The sequence below is a fragment of the Telopea speciosissima genome, chromosome 3 (genome assembly GCF_018873765.1).
Source record: "Telopea speciosissima isolate NSW1024214 ecotype Mountain lineage chromosome 3, Tspe_v1, whole genome shotgun sequence".
NCBI classification, from domain to species: Eukaryota; Viridiplantae; Streptophyta; class Magnoliopsida; order Proteales; family Proteaceae; genus Telopea; species Telopea speciosissima.
In genome coordinates this window covers 16,724,119-16,742,417 of record NC_057918.1, presented here as the reverse complement: position 1 = coordinate 16,742,417, position 18,299 = coordinate 16,724,119, and the positions used below count along the sequence as shown (strand labels likewise).

Genomic DNA, 18,299 nt, shown 5'->3' with positions numbered 1-18,299 from the left:
GCCAGAGACAGTATAGTAAAAGAAAACCCATGTGAGAGGGAAATAGTACCCTAGCGTCCTGGGAAAGTCCTAAAATAAGGAATACTAGAGCAAGTAGATGACACAACTTGGAAAACCATAAATTATTGGGTGCATTTGTTTAACCATTCCCAATGAAGTGCTGTCAAAAAAAAGTCATTTCATGCATGAATATTACCCGAAACATTCTTTCTTTTTCTTTCTTTTTTTTTTCTTTGGGGGGGGGACGCTCTGTCAAGGATAACTTATTGGCCATGGGCAAACATGGAATGCCTTCAATGAGGAAGCTAATGTAACTGTTTATAATTCTGCAGTCTGCAATGGAGAAATTACATGTACCAGATGATATAGAAGACAGCTTGTAAATTTTACTGGCAGATAATGATCTGGCGGAGAAACCTAGTCCTGGAGGAGCTCGTCCTGCTTGCACTCGACTAATCCCAATGAAAGCAACCTGCTCGTTTACCTAACTCATGGTCATTGAGTATGCCCCAAGAGGTGCACCTTGTAACAGAGTATCCTAAACAGTTTTGTAGGAAAAATTCAGAATTAGGTTAGGGATCAACACACAAAACCTGCATACTTGTATGAAGTGACAAAAATGCAATTGTGCCAAAAGGGCTTGTATCATAAGTTCAAATTTGAAAAAATATCTGCATCTTTTGGGTGGAGGATCCTTTTGCAAATCTCTGTTTTTTACAAGTATATCTCAAGGTTTGCCATACAACAATCCAATGGATGTCATACTACTGTCTGAAGCATTTGTTTTCTCAATTTTATAATGAGTATGATCTTGTAATTATTCATATCAATTGTGTGGTGGATTTGTCTGTGTTTAAGTTTGGACTCTTGATCAGATCTCAAGTCAAATGTTAGGCATACTGTGGACTGTAGACAATAGTGATCCTTGGGTTCCTCTTGCCTGATCCACTTCTTTGATTAGATAATTAATTTAGAGAAAATTAAACATAAATTCACTTGGAATCACGTTTTCATCTAAAATTTGATAAAAAAAAAAGAAAAAGAAAGATAATGTCACTATTAAGCTTTTTGTGTATGGTTGTAGTGCTAGTATGACAGGTGAAAGATGTGACAATGGAATGTGAATAGTTTTGTTTCTATAATGGACGATTGAGTATTTTATTTAATGCATCATTTTACTGTACAAGTTCTATTAGTTAAGTTGCCCTTTGGGTCCTTTTCTTCCTTGCTTGATTGCTGCATACAGGTTCCTGAGAATAATTGTTTGTCCATATGCTCTTGGTAAGCCTGCCAAATTGCTGAGCCCAAACTGGTTTTTGGTGGCCTGTGAGTTTTTTCCACCAATGTTTGTTTACTCTAATCTAATGGGCAAGTTACAAGCTGTGTTGGGCTCAGCTCAGGAAAAGCCTATCTAAGGAAGGATGTTATACTTTTATCTAAATCTAGGGTTCGGTTCTGATTTTTCTTGTAAACATGGGTTTGATTCTGGAAAGCTTATTCTAACTTCTACGAGGAGCAACTGTTTAGCCATTACGATGTGTATTAAGCTCTGCTGAAAGCTGGTGTATTCTTCTGGTTTGATTGATAATGACTCAGGTTAGTCCCAAGTCCCAACTCTCAGGCTCTAGAGTTCAGACCCATTCCAAAACTCCAAGGATGATTTTCTTTTCCATCTTTTCCTTGTTGGGTGCAAAAGAAAAGGCTTTTTAGAGACGTTTCTATATCCTGATGAAGGGTCATAGTGAGATTACCTACAATAGCATGCTTAGCACAGCCCTAGGGGCAACAGATTCCAAATGTTCATCTGTACAAACAATAGAGACTTGACCTTTAGATATACAATCATAGAGTTTGAAGAAATTATCAAAAAGTTCAGGCGGCCAGTCTTTTTGATTCCCCTTGTGACAACCATGTATGGGGGGATCAGCGCTATCTGCCGGAGTCCTTCCATGGTGCGATACAAACCCAGATAATTCATCTGGCTTTTGATGCCAACACATTCTATGAAACACCCAATTTAGAGAGTGAAATTTGGAATTGGATGATAAAATCGCAGTCCATTGTTTAGTACTTGATTGATATGCCAAAAGCTTCAGAGCTGATAGAATGCATTAAATCAAGTCTTTTATTATATATTAAGTTGGTTTAATTTAGTGTTCATACACTAAATCGAATCTCATTAGACATGTAACACTCATCTACATGAGAAGGAAGTCAAGTCTACACAACCATTACAAATGAGAATAGGGATGTCGTGAGATGGTAGGGCTTTGTAGAGAGAGGTGTATGGTTGATAATCTAAATTATGGATGTAAATGAATAATCGAAATTCGTTTTCGTATTTGTGTCCGTATCCGTTTAGTACTATTTAAATCTATCCCAAAGCTAAACGGATACGAATACGAATAAGCTATAGCTATCCGAAAAGCTATATTTACATGTAAAAGGATAAAATATTCGATCTGTATCTATGTTAGTATCCATTTAGCACTATCCGAATCCATCCGAAAGTTAATCGGATGCGGATATAGATATAACATTATCCGAGCCGAATCCAATCCATTTACATCCCTAATCTAAATATTGATGAAGAGGACGATATGAGAGGGCGAGGAGAGATTTTGGAAAACCATTTAAAACTCAAAATATTGATGAGGAGGACGATATGAGAGGGCGAGTGAGAGATTTTGGAAAACCATTTAAAACTCAAAGAGGATTTTGATCCCCAAAAACAGAAGGGCAAGTGCTCACGATATCTTTTATCTAACCCTTGCCCATGTTTAAGACCAAAACATAAATAAAGACCAGGACTGCAGCGAGCCAGGGATCAAATCTTCATCATTGACTACAGGTGTCAACAAACTACCATAAAAAAAACCTACAGGTGTCAATAAAGTCGGTTTTGGGTAATCAGTTCCGATTATCGGAAAAAATCAAATATTCTTCTTTTAATAACTTCCTAAGCACAAATAATTGAAGGGTATATATTCCTCATCTACAAATAAAAAAAAAACAACCCATGTTTTTCTTAGTAATTATGATTCCGATTCCAGCTGATTCCTTACTGGTCCTTTAGTTATGTAATCGGTAGAAACATGTTTAAGGAATTGGTATTAGTACGAGATCAGTCTCGATCGATGTCAATCTAGATCATTCCGTATTAATTTGAATTGGATAGATTTACCTCTCTTTCATTTAAAATTTTTTTTTTTTTATTTTATATTTTTACCCTTCATCTATTAGCCGGCCCTATTTAATTGAGATAGGTTTAGTTGTTGTTGTACCCTTCATCTGTATTGATTTACCAACACAAGATTAGCCAAGAATAAAAAACGAGGATTGCCGATACCAATTTGGATCGTACAGTTCCACCAATCTGCTATCAATCCCTAAAACCATGGTTCCAGAATCATCTTCTATGTAATAATCAATCCCAAAAATCAACTCCCAACCCATCCTATTTGATAAATAGAATCGATTCCGAAAGGGTTCGTAAATCTTAATTCTAATCCCAAATTGACACCTTTACTATGGACGAGTGGACCACCTTATCTGTATTTTTGTCTGATGAGGATACCGTGTTGTGATCTTGGTGCAGATATTAATAGTAATAAAAATTGAGATCTCGAAATCTGTGAGAAACCTAATAATGGGAAAAGTTGATAAAAAGTCAGAATAGGGAGCGAACATGAACATGAACATGAACATGAACATTAAGTCCTGAGGAGATTCTTTGTGAATGAGAACGAAACGTCCAAACGGGAAGTGTCAACCCAGGAATGAATGAAGAATCCCACCTGGAAACTGGGAGAGAAGAAGTAAGTTGTAGTTCAACTATTAAAAATTTGTTTGCTTCTTCAATGCTTCTTGTGAAGAACAGGTTAACTTTAGCCGTATTCCCACCTTGAAAATTAAATCCAATTCGGATTTTCTAGCAATATCTTAAGATCTTTCCGTGTATTGTGGCCTAACCATTGGGGACCCCTGTATTTAGTACAATCCAAGAAAATACAAGATTGCTTCCTAATTCAGTATACTGTATAAGGCACATGGGAACCTGGTTTGAGGTATCTGTATCGGTATCGGATCTGCCGGATTGAATTGGTCAAATTGTATTGGTATTGGTAGGGGTCAATATCGATTCTTGGCCAATTCTACATCTGTGACTTGGTACAAACCAAGGGTAAAATGATAAAATATATATTGATTATTAAATATATCGAGAAGAAAATCTATCTGATACGAGTTAATTCATATCGATAACAGATTGGTATCAGTCTCAAGCAATACCGTATCCAACCATGCTCTTTCCTAATAATGGGTAGGTTTAGTTAGGTTGTGTCCTTGTTACACAAATCTTAACAAGACAAAGGCTCATTTCATTCCTAACGTTCCTTCTAGTCTTAAAACACCTCTTTGATCGGTTCAAGATTCACTCTTCTTCAGGTTCAGACACCTATCTAGGGCTTCCGTTTGTGGGAAGTAAACTTCGAAAATCTCTTTGCCATGATCTCATCCAATCAAGTCTTTCTGGACTTCCCCTACATTACATTTCATGCTTTAAATTGCCTACTTCTATTGTCAATGAATTAGATCCATGGATAACTAGTATTTCTATGTCTTCGGCATTATTGGTGAAGCCTGATCTCAGACTCTCAGTCCAGAAAGTGTTGTACTGATTTTTTGGCGGACCGTTTCACCTTTTACTTGAGAGATGTGAGATTGAGGTCGTCAAGATCTTCGATTTGATATGTATTTCGACATAAATTGGTTCAAGTCCGAACCAGACTGGACAGGTCTCTAGAGGTAGTTTTGTACTTTCTAGGTTAAAGTTTTCTTATAAAGTGTTATTATCCTGAGACTGATCAGGGTTTGTAATTTTTGCTGTACATAAGAAGTGGAATCGTTCTATCACTCGACCATGGATGTAGCCTTCCTTCTTGGAGGTGAACCACGTAAATCTTGTCTTATGCTTGTTCTTCTCTTGCTCTTCGTTTTTCTTTTGCGAAATCACCATTCTGGGCGTTGATTTTCTAACATTCGGCCTCTCTACTATTACTTCCTCAGGCCATTACTTCAGTGCCATTATTCTAAGAATTGGTTACCTGCCCTTTCTTTTAGTATATGTTGGCACATTCAATTAGCTTACTTGAAAGCTGTTCATAAGCTCAATTTTAATTCTCCTCACAAATTGCATAGTGAAACCAAAAGAATTTGGAACTTTATAACTTCGTAATTTCTGTCACACAAAGGGGGACCGTGCAGCCAAAGTACACTTGTCCCAAATAAAGTTCCATGCCCATATTTAAACCGAATGAGCACCCAATTGAGTCGAAGTCCATATTTTCTCATCTTGAACCCTAGAAAATGGAAGAGGGACTGCCAAGACCTTCTCATGAATAGATTTCATAAAAGCCAAGTCCACAACGTTGAGGAACCAAGAACCTCGAAAGATAACGGAGAAAATAAAGCTCAATCAAGAAAACAAACATCATAGATAGAATAGTCTCCAAACCATCTATCTTATATTTTTCCTATTTCAATAAAGTATTTTTTGAAGTTCTTATATTTTCTCTATTTGAGAAGGAGACATGGTTTCTTCTATAGGTTTCGTGCTTTTCTCTCCTTTCTCCCCCGCGTAGCTATCATACACACCCCTAACGGGTAATATTAGGACCACACATCATATATACATATATGACTTGACATAACAAAATGGAGTTTGTCAAAGTATTGGACATATTTGTGATAAGGGGATTCAAATTTTCAATTTGTCTCATTCTTTAAAACACTCCATAATTGCAATGTCACATAATCACATTTCAAAATCTCTACGTGGATGGGTAATTAGTTTTAAAGATCTGATACGGCTCTACCGAATAAGACTGCTCACCATTTGATGGACCTCAATTAAAGAGATTATCTATCAAATCAAAATTGTCAAAAGCATGAACCAAAGTGTAGGAGTATTCTCTTTTTATTTCACTTTCGTTGGTAACGTTTTTGGTACTATCTTTCTTAATAATTTGGTTGGTAGCAAAATGGTCAAAAAAGCAGCATTGCTACTCATATGGATGAGCCACGCCCACCCAACCATATAAGGAGAGAGAGAGAGAGAGAGAGAGGGGTCCAACTACATAAATGTGTGTTTGGATATGTACCTTTATCTGCTAATTTGAATTTTATGTTATTTTTTCTTTTTTTGGGGTGGAAACTTTTATGGTGGATTCGAGTCTATATTGAGTTTGAGTACAAGATTTTGACTCTTCAATTGTAGAATTCACTATTAAAGTAAATGTATATACGAGGTAAGTATATATTCATTTTCGATAAATCCATAAAAGAGATATTCATTCACCGTGAATGATGAAAATCATAAGATGCGTGTGTAATAATGAGGATAGAGGTATTTCGATTATTCGTTTTGTAGAAGAAGTAATAATGGCAAAGTTTTCATCATATGGGGTGTAGAGAATCTGATGATTTTTTGCCGCTATGATTGAACTTCTAGAGTGACTATCAGCATTAACTCCTACCCTTCTTTCTTTTTTTATTTTTTTAAATAAAAAGAGAATATATTAATTAGAAAATATAGTAATTTATAAGAGAGGCCTCAGAGAGATGTCCATTATTCTCAATGAAGGTTTTACGGACCAAATATGTCAACATAGTTATAAGATTGGTATCTTCTAGACAATTAAAAGAAATACTAGAAAAGTTAAACTGTAAGATTAGCGATTTCTAAGACTCTAGGGAAAAAAAATGCCAGAGAATTTTAAAATATTCATGAGAAAGAAACTTGAGCAATTCTTTGTTTAAATTCCTACCCTTCTTATTGAAGGTTCAAAATACCCCTCTTGAGCTCAATCAAAATTTGATCTTAAATCCAAACACCCACTTTAAAGTTTTTAAATATTCTCCCTATCATGGAATTAAATTTTGATATTCGACCGAGGTAGATTTTCCTCATTGTGATTAGACCTGTCAAGTTATCTATGCCATAGAATTAAATATTGGTATCGAAGGTTGATCTCCCTCATTGTGATTAAATACATGGTTGATCTCTTGATTGAATGATTCTTATAAAAAAAAGATAAATTTGTTTAAAAATAATTTTTTATTTAAATTTTTCCAAATTTTTTTTTTATTAAAATTAAGCGAAAAAGATGACTCTCCAAGACTCGAAAAAGGGCAAAATGACTGCCCCACTCCCTATTAAATGAAAATCTTCAATGTTGCTAGATTAGTCCCATACTCTGTGTAGGGGCCACGCAGCCAGGGACAGAATCCTCTCCTTAAAACACTGTAGGGAAAAGGAAAACGGTTTCATGAAAGTGTTGAGTGGGTCCCAATTTGTTGTGGGTCCTTGGTTCTTGCATCGAAGATCGGACGGGCGAGATGACCAAACTCCAAAGTCGTTTTCCAGGCCGCATCATTTGGTTCAGATTTTGTCTTATTCGTCATTAGTCCATATTTTTCTCACCCGCGGGTGAGCGATTATCTGGACCCACCAATTTAATGAGTAGAAAAGGTATCCAAAGAACCCCTTCACTAATCATATATTTACACAAATACCCCTAAATGCTCTTTCAGTCGTTACACGTTTGATACGAATAATTAACCTAGCCATGGTTAATCGTAGGTTCTTAAACCGTCCAATGCAACACCGCAGTTTAATCTTATTTTAAAAAAAAGCTACACCGTAGTTTTAGAACTTTCTTTACTGCGTCTCTTCCTATAAATACCCTGGAAACACGCAGTTTCAGAATTCTCTTTCTCTTTCTCTGGTTCTCTGCCATCTCTTCCGTTGGCGACGATGGAATCGATTCGGGTGGAGGAGCTGACCTCTGGTGCGAGTGGACGAATAATTCCAGTTTTCAGAGGTCTTCGGAGATCTGTGTTTTCTCTGCAGTCTCTGAGGCGTGCCTTCATTTTCATTCAATCGATCTTCCTCTGGTTTCTTCTTCTGTTGCCTCGAAACCGCTTGTGGTGGACATCTTCCACGTCTTCCTCTCCTTCTTCTCCTTCCAAAGTGTCGAAGAGGATTTCGGTTTGCAGGAGGAAAGATGAAGAAGATGCTATGAAGCGGAGAGCTTTGGCTGAGAGTTTGGAGATGATCTCCGGAACAGAGGAGGGGAATGTTTGCCGCTGGAGTACGTCAGTATTCTTTGGAGTCAGAAGGAACGCTTTGTTCTGTCGCTCTTGGGTTCCCATCTCTGGAGAAATGAAGTAAGGTCCAGCCACCTCGCTTTATTGTTCTCGTCTCTGTTTTTCTCTCTTCCTCTTCCTCTGTGTGTGAATTGATTCTTGTAGGGGTGCTTCTTCCTCCCCCTCCCTTGTTTTCTTTTTTAGGGTTTGTGTAGCTCTTCCTAATTGGAAAGGTCAATAGTTGCCAGTTTATTTGACTTTGAGAAGAAAATTGGTTCTCTTTTTAGTTTTAGTTCGGTTTTAGCCTTGCCGAGTCTTTTAGAAGACAGTTCTGGGTGCCGCATGCTGGATGTTCTTCTGCATTAAATTTCCTTTGGGTTTTGTTCTTTGAATTTTCGGAAGAATTAAGAGCTTTTTTTTTTTTTAGCATCGTTGGATTTATTTGTTGTGATTTGTCCTTCTTGCCAGCTGCTATTTACGGAATTGAGTTACTCAATTTGGGTGGTACGATATAACAATGTCGTGAATCGCCCCTCTCTCGTCTTATTAGACCATAGTTCTGACACCGAGTCTGCGACTTTGGTTACAAACTTACAAAAGTCTTAAGAGGACATTGTAGTACTACTACTGCAATCCTAATGATTTGCTATTGCCATTCAAACACTTCGTTGTAATGTTAGATGCTCATGTTTCGCGGCTAACTTGGTGACGGACTTCAATTAGTTCTGTCATCAACTGAGGCAAAATGGCTTATATCCTATATTTAACGCATTAATGGCGGTGCACAGCTAACATAGCTTCGGTGGTATTGTGTTTAGTTGAAGTCAACATTTACTCATAGGAACCCAAAAAAAATATGGGTAATATGCATGATTAGTCTTTGAATTCGGAAGTCTGTCACATTTTCTCTTGTAGCTGGAAGCCTGTGAAGGGTGATTATAGTAACCTTGCCAGATGAGTGATGTGCCTTGCCACGTGAAGAGAAGTGCTATGATTTTTATTTTCTGTGCCTTTACCTGTATTGGAACTTGTTTTTTCATGGCTTCAATCCTTGATTTTCTTCTTAAAGTTGTAACTTTTCCTCTAAATTGTATTAGAGAAGGTGGTTGCTTATCAGCACACCATGAGCAACGATTAAGGAGCCATTGTATATGTTTATAACCAAATGGTTTTGAGATAATCTGGCTTAACGGAAAATCGTTTGGTATCAATTTCTGTGAAGTAGTGTAGAAATGGCGGATTTTAAAAGATTGATAACCAAGACTCCAAAAGAAACTATAAATTCATTCTTTTCTGGAGTCTTGTTCAATCATTGATAAGTAGCAATGATAATTGTGTCATTAATAGAATTAGAGTTGGGTGGATAAAGTAGATGCAATGATAATTCCATCCGTTTCACCAACCTTTCTTTAAGCTCTGCATTTTGTTCACAATTTTTGCTTCAGCTTGGGGTTTCCCTTGTGCATATGCATTCTCCTTTCGAAATTTTGTTGACATGCAATTGATTGTTTTTGTCAATATACTTGTTTCCAAATGTTTCCCTGAGAAGTACATTTGAAGTTCAAGAGAAATTATAGAGTTCCTTCCTTCAGGGCGACTGCATTGTGTCATCCTGTTTCAGTTTGAGTATTATATAACTGACCCATAATTCTTCTTCTTCTTCTTCTACTTCTACATGGATAATGAATTTATTAAATTTGATAGGTATAAAGGCAACAATCACCCCTTTCTAATGACCAAGGAATGCCACCAACCCACTGGCCCACCAGTACTTCTTATTATCATTCCCTTGCTATGGAAAGGCTTTGTTCTGTTTAATTTGTTTATTCCCTCTGCACAGTAGTGTTTATATTTTTGGTTATTCTGTATATGTTTGTCACTGGTTTGCCTCATGAATGTATGGATCTACACTTTGAGCTGTTTCTGTTTTCTTTTCCCCAAATTTTGTTGATAAGGATTTTCCCTTTGTGTTTTCAGGGGCATTATGATCATTATTCACGGACTTAATGAACACAGGTAACACTATGGTATTTCAACTTTGTTGCCTCATTTTTTGTTTCAGCTCTTTTCTGCATTGCAATTTATGATTAACAGCTTTCTGGTTCATCATTGATGGCTGTCTTTAGTGGAAGATATGCTCATTTTGCTAAGCAACTAACCTCATGCAACTTTGGGGTTTATGCGATGGATTGGATAGGTCAGTTCTTTCAATCCTTGTGATTACTTTTTTCAGTCCTAAAATCTTCAAAGTTGTGATGTAAAATGCATCAAACATAAGCAATCTCTTCGGGGCCGCTTTGGTGTGGATGTTGTATATAATTCAGAAAGGAGGAATATCATTGAAGATAAAAACTGATCGGAATTTGGAAAAGAATCATGGAAGCTTAATTAACATCTCTTGCATACAAACCAAGAATGCGAGGTAGAGGATTCCCCCCCCCCCCCGGGTTGTTCACCTATCTCATTAGGTGGGCAAGTTGTGTAGCTTCTTTCATAAACACCTCATTCCAATGGAATCTGATTCCTGCTAATAAGTTTGTAGATTGAATTGGCTAAACCTGGGTTTTGAGGCACCATACTTGTTCTGGGTTCAATTGGCTGTTGTAGTATTGTCGACACATTAGAATGTATGTATGTTCTCTGATGTCTTGACCTTGTGTGTCCTTTGATAATATGATGACATAAACCTCATCATCAGGTCTATTGCTTTGTGAATTTGTTGTTTGCTGTCTTCGTTGTACCTCACATATATCTCAAAACATTTCCTTGATATAGGAATCTTTTAACTTGTCAGCTTACCAATCATCATGGTATTTTACTGTTTGCCTTTTCGGATTATCTTTGCTGCCACTCCTTAACCTTTTTGTAATTTTTATAGGTCATGGTGGGAGTGATGGATTGCATGGATATGTACCTTCACTTGATCATGTTGTTGCAGATGCTGTAAGTTTGTCCTAAATTTGTTCTAGTTTTTTGTTTAGTACCTTCAAACATTTGCTTGACAACAGTGAGAGGGCAGTCAGTTTATTGAGTTTCCATTGTTATGGAAGGCTATCCAGGCTGAAACTCTAGCTTGTTTGCATAGACTGTACTCACTACTCATACCCAATAGCCCAAACATACAGGCCTATAAAATAATTATGTTCCTTAATTTCTTGGACACTGAAGAACTGTGTATTCCATGTCCTGTAGGGAGCCTTCTTGGAGAAGATTAAATTGGAGAATCCAGGCATTCCATGCTTTCTCTTTGGTCATTCTACTGGTGGTGCTGTGGTGTTGAAGGTAAGACCTCAGAAGTTTACCTTGTCAAAGTTTTGGTGGAGTTCTGGTGTGTGGCATGTTTCTCAGTGGTTAACCGTACTATTTCTAGGCTGCTTGTTATCCTCACATCAACCGTATGTTGGAGGGAATTGTACTGACATCACCAGCTTTGCGTGTTAAGCCGGCACATCCGATAGTTGGGGTAATTTTCTTTCCATCTCACTTACAAAACAGTATCTGTTTAAGACAACTAAGGTTATTAGGGTCTTAGCCACATTTCTTTTATCACCATGCCTTAACTCAGGGGTGTTTACAATGAAGCCTGAATGCTTTTTCCATGGTGTTGCTTCTTTTTCTTTTGGCTTGGGGTTTATTGACTGGCGGCTAGAAAAAAAATCCTGATCTTGCGTTTATATTTGCCATGTGGCAAGTTGGATGAGTTGAAATTTTATGGACAGGTAGACCCCAATATACCTTATGGTCACATGTAGTTCCAACCCAAACAGAGTTTGCCAAAGTGGCAAATATAAGCGTGCATAAAAAAATTAGAGAAGATTTAGTAATGGTTGGAGTATGAGTTGGCGTGCATGAACATATATTGTGATGCATGCTGATACAAGGAAGGGAATTAGGCTCAAAATTTGCTTTTTCTTTTGGGGGAATTTCTTTTGGGGGAATGGGGTTGGGGGTTGGGAGATGCTATTCATGTTATTTGCTAGCCACTCATCTGCCAGGATGGAGTAAACCCACTGCCGTCCACTCACTCTTCACCGTCCAATTTCTCACGTTTTTCTGAGAGCTGTTTTACATATATTTTTTTTCTGTGCAGGCTGTGGCACCTCTATTTTCTCTTGTTGTTCCCAGATTCCAATTCAAAGGTGCCAATAAGAGGGGAATTCCTGTGTGTAGGGATCCTGCTGCTATGGTGGCCAAGTACACAGACCCGCTGGTGTACACTGGACCCATAAGGGTCCGAACGGGTCATGAGATTCTCCGAATATCCTCTTACTTGCTACGAAACATGAAGACGGTCAGTGTCCCATTCCTGGTACTCCATGGCACTGCTGACAGAGTCACCGACCCTCTTGCTTCTCAGGACCTCTACAAGGAAGCAGCCTCAGAGTTCAAAGACATAATACTCTATGAAGGCTTCTTGCATGACCTACTTTTCGAGCCTGAGCGTGAAGAAATAGCAGATGACATAATCAACTGGATGGAGAAGCGATTACAATCACGGTGAAAAGGCTAAATATTTACCAATTATTCATACAGTATCTGTTAGTAGGATAGATTTACGTTGTGTGGGTGTAGAATGAAGGTTCTACATTGTTGCAAGTTGCAACATATTTAATGAAATGTTTCTGCTTTCCTCCCCCGTCTCTTCCCTCTCTGTCTCCTTCAGGGGGTCTTTGCTTACCTCACAAGAAGAGATAAGGGGGGAGTGGTATATGCTACCCAAGTGGGTAGCTGATCCGGACTTGCATTACACTGGGGGGTGAAGTTCATACGATCAATTACCCAGACCTCAATATGAAAGAATTGGGATCTGATTTGGCCAAATTGGTCGAGGCTGATCTTGATTCCGGTCAATTTGGCTTGTCCGATCTTTGTACAGTAAAAACCTAGATGCAACATATAAAAGAAGCCACTCTACAACTACAAGCTAATGAACTCTCATTTGAACTCTCTTAAGCATGGTGGTCAAGTTATCTGCATCCATGTATTTTCTCAGTTGTCCGTGTATGTATCCATGCACCTGCTTTAGTATTTAGTGTTATTTCACTCTGCCACACTTTTTCACCTTGGGGTTCAAGGAATCAGATCGAATCGACCAATGGGGACCAAAATTCTGATTTTTCGGCTGATTTGGACAGGTTTTGTAGGGTTTTCTTTTAGCTGATTCAACTTGATTGACGATTCATGGTTATTCGGATCAGAATCGGCAGCGATCACTGAGTCGAGCAGATTTAGATACTCGAGCCGTCCCTGGTTCATGGAATTTCCATTAAACATGAGCCCAACCTAACCTAACCCTTGATGGTAGGCCAACGTGTGTTCTTCACGGAAAATTATCTCTAGTTCCTTGGCCAGCCCGGTTCCCCCAGTGCCTGTAATAAGGGGCGGTGGTTGATCCCACCCTGGCAGTGTTCGGGCAGGGGTAGGGTGGTCATTGTGCCCCCCTCCCCCCCCCCCCCCGCCTATTACAAGCAGGGGGGAAACTGGCCCGGGTAGGGAATTAGAGGGGACAAAGATCCATTCTTCACCCAATCCATTGTCATCTATGGGGAAAATTAGCTCCTGCAATTCTCTGTCTGGTCCATTTACCCAAGTCCCTCTAATAGTGGGGTTGATCTCATCTGGGAGAGGGTAGGGTGGTCATTTTTGCCCCTTATAAGAGGAATTGCAGAAAATGGACGGGCAGGGAATTTTAGGAGAAAAAGATCCCATCTATGGTTAGGAGTAACTGGTTGGTGATGGGTTTTTGTAATTTGCATGTAAGGAGAATAAGAAGAAATAACATAAAGTGATTATTTAGCTTTTCTCTAATAAAACTCAAATCGAAATGTCACTTCCAAGTATTTTCAAGTTATCATGGAAAAAGAACATGGATTTAAATCCAAATTCAATACTGGCCAATTAAAAGCTTTTCATTTTTTGTTAAGGGGAAGGGGGTGGAAATTCGGAAAATTATCTTCTTCAGTTTTCTGCCTGGCTAGTTTCTCAGTTCTTCTAATAGGGGGTGGTGGATCCCATCCGGGCAGAGTGTTTGGGCAGAGGTAGGGTGGTCATTTCAGTCCCCCCCTTGTTAGAGGAACTGGGGAACTGGCTTAGTTAGTAAGTTCGGGAACGGCAATTGAACGGGAACGGATACGTACGGCAGTTAAACGGATTAGACGGTAATAATACTTTTCAAAAATCCGGCTTCATAAAATGCATACGGTAATAATACGGTACGCGTTTAATACGGATATAATATGGCATAGAGCGGCAATAATACTTTAAAAAAAACGGACATATATTCATTATATAACATGCATTCACCACCTAATAAACAAAATAATATCATGATTTTATTAACTAAAATAAACACAATAATATAATATGCTATATAACATCTCTAAGATTATCATTTAACATACCAAAATATCAATAATCTACAAGAAATGAATGTAGATTGTCTGAAAATGACATGAGCAAGTTGAAAGACCAGAGAAACAAGAGGAAAGTACAAGACTTAAGTGCCGCTTTGTTGAACGGAGATGGCGAGGATGATTGGAGATGGAGGGCGGCTACTTTTGCCTGCTACGGTTGGATGTTCAACGCAAATCGAAAGGGACGAAAGGGAAAGTGAAATCGTTTCCCTAAATTCTAATCTTTTGGATAATTTTTTTTTTATAAAAAAAACGTATAATACGTGTATTATTCGAGTATAATACGTGCTTGCTTAAAAAATGCGTTTTTTATAAAAATACGGGGACGGGAGTATTATACGTTTAAAAATACGGGAACATGTATAATACGCGTATGATACGCGACTTTACTAACTAAGGGAACTGGGCAGGGCAGGGAACTGAAAGTGATAAAGATCCGTGGAAATTGTGATTTTAAAATTTGTTGAAGACTCAAGGCATTTAAGAAAACGATTTTGATGTGATGAAAATAACAAGGAGAGAGAGTTTGGTGTTTTAAAATATCTCTTTCTCTTGGGAAGAAATTTAGTGATGGAACGATAATCAATGGTTCCCTTCAAATGAGTCCCTATTGTGGGAACTGGAGGTGTCCGGTCTTTTGTCGACTAATTCCCGCAGGGCTCGTGCATGATCTCGCAACATACACGAATCGGGAGATACTGGGGTCCCCAAGTTCACCAAGGAGTTTCCTCTCAGGCAGATGGCCCTAAGGGAGGAGGCGGAGTCGAACTCATGACCTTTAACTTCCTTAGGCCTCGTCCCGCCAACTGCACTGCCCCTTGGGGTTCAAATGAATCCCTTTTGCCCAACGCTTTCATTAATTGTGTTCTCTTACATTAGTTAATGGATCGAATGATTAAGAGACAACCTCTTAATTCACAGAATTTGATTGGACGACTTGGAAAGGGTTTTTGGATCAATGGAGTTAATAATGATATTCATTATTCTTAGAGTTCAACCAAAGCATCAAACCACCTTAGATGAAGAGATTCTCTTTCACCTGGGCGCCAAAAAACCTTCTTCTTAATTAATTGATTACTTGTCACCAAGTCCTCCTAATTAAAAGCAAGCATGAATATGCCTCACTCTGTGGGATATCTATTTAGGTGTGTGACTATTATGGGAATTAAGAAATGTGATGCTTAATTTGGTTCCATCTGGTTACAAGCAATGAGAAACAAAGGCAAGTAAAGTCAAATTACAAAAAATTATATTCTTATTGAAATCCAATGGAAGGAATCAAATTAAATTGGGTCAAAGGACCAACCAAATACCGAAGGCTCTGGGACAACGAAAAAGATCCTGTGAGCATTTTGCTCGGGCTGCACATGCAGCATCAGACTCAAGGCGGTGTGCATTGACCGTCTTACCCCTGCTTAGGCAAGGTGCTCAGGTAGGGGTAAGGCGATCAATGTGTGCCACCTTGAGTCTGGTGCTGCACGTGCAGCCCGGGCAAAGTGCTGCACCAAATCCAAGAAATAGTTATTGAGTAGAGGAGCAGCCAATATCACCAGGTATAGGAAAATTATCCTCCCAGGTTTCCTACACAGTGCAGTTCGTACAGTTCCACTCATAGGGGGCAGAAATGACCACCTTATCCCCTACCCAAACACACTACCCAGGTGGGGTCCACCATCCTCTTATTAGAGGCATTAGGGAACTGTACTGGGCAGGGAACCTGAGAGGATAAAGATCCTCATGTATAGACCATTCTTGTAGGGTATGTGTAAATACTTTGGAGATAAGTTCTTTGTGAGGGTGTATACCGCCTAGGCATGAGGCACCCACACCCAGATACAGAGCGGGGCAAAATGACAGCCCAACCCCCATGATTCCAACGTGTGTGCTCTCATTACATAGCTGGAGAATATTCTTTCTCTAAAATTTTTATTACTAATCAAATAAACAAAATGTGTAAAGCATCATCAATGGTACTTCAACTAGAAAACTATCAATGGCTGAAATGGCTTTCAATGAATTCTCTGAGGTTTGTTTTAAGTCTAATTCAGTCCCTGTTGCAGTTTCAGCTCGTTCTCCTCTCCCTCCTGGCGGCTGGTCCCCTCCTGATGATCCTTTTGTGAAGGTAAGTTGCGATGCAACCTGGGTGAAGAAGACCAATAGAGGGGGTTTAGGAATCATCATCAGGGATCATATTGGGATTCCCCTTCATGCCTTTACTGCAGGTTTTGATGGTGTCTCAAGTCTTTTCGCTAAAGCTGTTGCTGTTGGAACTTGGCTTCTTCAAGCAGCGAAGTGTGGTTTCTCTTCCATTGTGGTGGAGTCGGATTGCTCAAATTTGATCTGCCAAATTAACTCTAAAAGCTTCGATTTGGAGATCATTGGGGTGGGATTTGATATCCTTCAGCTTCAAGGTTCCTTTGCTACTTGTTTTTTTAGTTTAGTTCCAAGGTCGTCTAATTCAGTTGCAGACTCCTTGGCCCGGTCGGCCCTTTCGGATGAGTCCCCAATTGCTTGGCCAGTTACCTCTCAGTGGCTGATAAATCTTTGTAATTTAGATGTCACTGCTTGTATCGACTCGATTTATCAATGAATTTGCTTTTTACCAAAAAAAAAAAAAAAAAAAAAACTAGAAAACTATCAATCGATGGTATCAGGAGTAGGGAAAAGGTCATTGGTACGGTCTATGAACCATATATGGATTAGATGGGATATATATGAGCTGAGCCTAAGATTACTGTTATGTTTATAAAATATATACTCATAAAATCACCTAACTGGCTAATAGCCCCTAACCAAAGGGGTAAATAGGTAATGCCCATTTATCCGTTATCCACTCTATTTGCTAAGAGATTTCCTTACCCTTAACCTCTACGGTTCTACCTATAGGTAAGAAGCTTCAATAGACCATTACGAATTCACCTACGTTTGGGTTTATTTGGCTTTACTTTGGATTCTAGATTGCAGGGTATGTTTGGTTTACAGGAAAAGAATAGAAAAGAAAAATAAATAAGATAGATTATTTATTTTACAAAGGTCTTTTATTGTTCCAAATGTCATAATTAAAACATCTATTATGTCATGTGGATAGATAATGTGTCCAATCCAACCATCAGATAGAGAGAACATGATCTAGACTAGCCACATGTCAAATTTAGAGTTTCATATTTCCTTTTGTATTTGCATACATCCCTTGCATGATCCATGCATGTGTATTGGTACTGTAAACATGACTGTGAATGTAGCCTCCCAACTTTGAATGGTAATGGATCGACTATTTAAATTAAAAAATAAAAATGAATGACCCAGATTTGTCTTATCATTTTTGAAAACATCACCTTCTACTGTTGTATAGATAATGATGAATAAAATTTTTAAAATTTTTTATGATAAATAATGAAAAAACTCTCTCTCTCTCTCTCTCTCTCTCTCTCTCTCTCTCTCTCTCTCTCTCTCTATTGTGGGTGACAGAGGACTTGGTCCCTTTCTTTCTTATGAGACAATTTTTTTAAATCTTTCTTTCTTATGAGACAATTTTTTTAAATCTTAATCAATAGAATTTGGTTTTTTGAATGCAAGAAGCATAAATGAGAGAAACTCCCCCAAATTAACATCAGTTTAGACATCGGTTAAGAGATTATAATGGTGATTCACTTTTTAGATTCTCATTTTAAGTAGTTGCGTGGGTGCATACGAGCAAGTAGTGCTGCAACAGGGTCGGGTTGGGCCGGGCTTTATAGA

The 18,299-nt window shown here is 38.4% G+C and overlaps 3 protein-coding genes across 7 annotated transcripts in view; all 3 read left to right on the top strand.

Moving 5' to 3' along the window:
• The window catches only part of LOC122654566 (cell division cycle protein 27 homolog B), a 46,607-nt gene extending 45,817 nt beyond the window's left edge, over nucleotides 1-790 (top strand). For 4 of the 5 annotated variants that reach the window (XM_043848708.1, XM_043848705.1, XM_043848703.1 and 1 more), the window contains one exon: nucleotides 333-677. In XM_043848708.1, coding sequence (XP_043704643.1) covers nucleotides 333-383 — 51 coding nt within the window. In that variant the 3' untranslated portion in view covers nucleotides 384-677. Of the gene's footprint in view, nucleotides 1-332 lie in introns of all 5 variants that reach the window. The other variant, XM_043848706.1, reaches the window with a different exon arrangement.
• Nucleotides 791-7,751: 6,961 nt separating this feature from the next.
• On the top strand, nucleotides 7,752-12,781 carry LOC122654568 (monoacylglycerol lipase-like). Its single transcript, XM_043848710.1, has 7 exons — nucleotides 7,752-8,229; nucleotides 10,126-10,164; nucleotides 10,275-10,345; nucleotides 11,027-11,091; nucleotides 11,341-11,430; nucleotides 11,519-11,611; nucleotides 12,239-12,781. The coding sequence occupies exons 1-7, from the start codon at nucleotides 7,817-7,819 to the stop codon at nucleotides 12,647-12,649; spliced, it is 1,182 nt and encodes a 393-aa protein (XP_043704645.1). The 5' UTR covers nucleotides 7,752-7,816; the 3' UTR covers nucleotides 12,650-12,781.
• A 3,773-nt stretch (nucleotides 12,782-16,554) lies between these two features.
• Nucleotides 16,555-17,151, top strand: LOC122654900. Its single transcript, XM_043849162.1, has one exon. The coding sequence runs from the start codon at nucleotides 16,555-16,557 to the stop codon at nucleotides 17,149-17,151; it is 597 nt and encodes a 198-aa protein (XP_043705097.1).
• The last annotated feature ends 1,148 nt before the right edge of the window (nucleotides 17,152-18,299 follow it).

Excerpts from the sequence above, each read along its gene's own strand:
- LOC122654568 (XM_043848710.1), top strand. The coding sequence starts at position 7,817 with ATGGAATCGATTCGGGTGGAGGAGCTGACCTCTGGTGCGAGTGGACGA. Across the intron at positions 8,230-10,125 it reads CCCATCTCTGGAGAAATGAA|GGGCATTATGATCATTATTC; the intron begins GTAAGGTCCAGC and ends TTGTGTTTTCAG. Across the intron at positions 11,612-12,238 it reads CGGCACATCCGATAGTTGGG|GCTGTGGCACCTCTATTTTC; the intron begins GTAATTTTCTTT and ends TTTTCTGTGCAG.
- LOC122654900 (XM_043849162.1), top strand. The coding sequence starts at position 16,555 with ATGGCTGAAATGGCTTTCAATGAATTCTCTGAGGTTTGTTTTAAGTCT.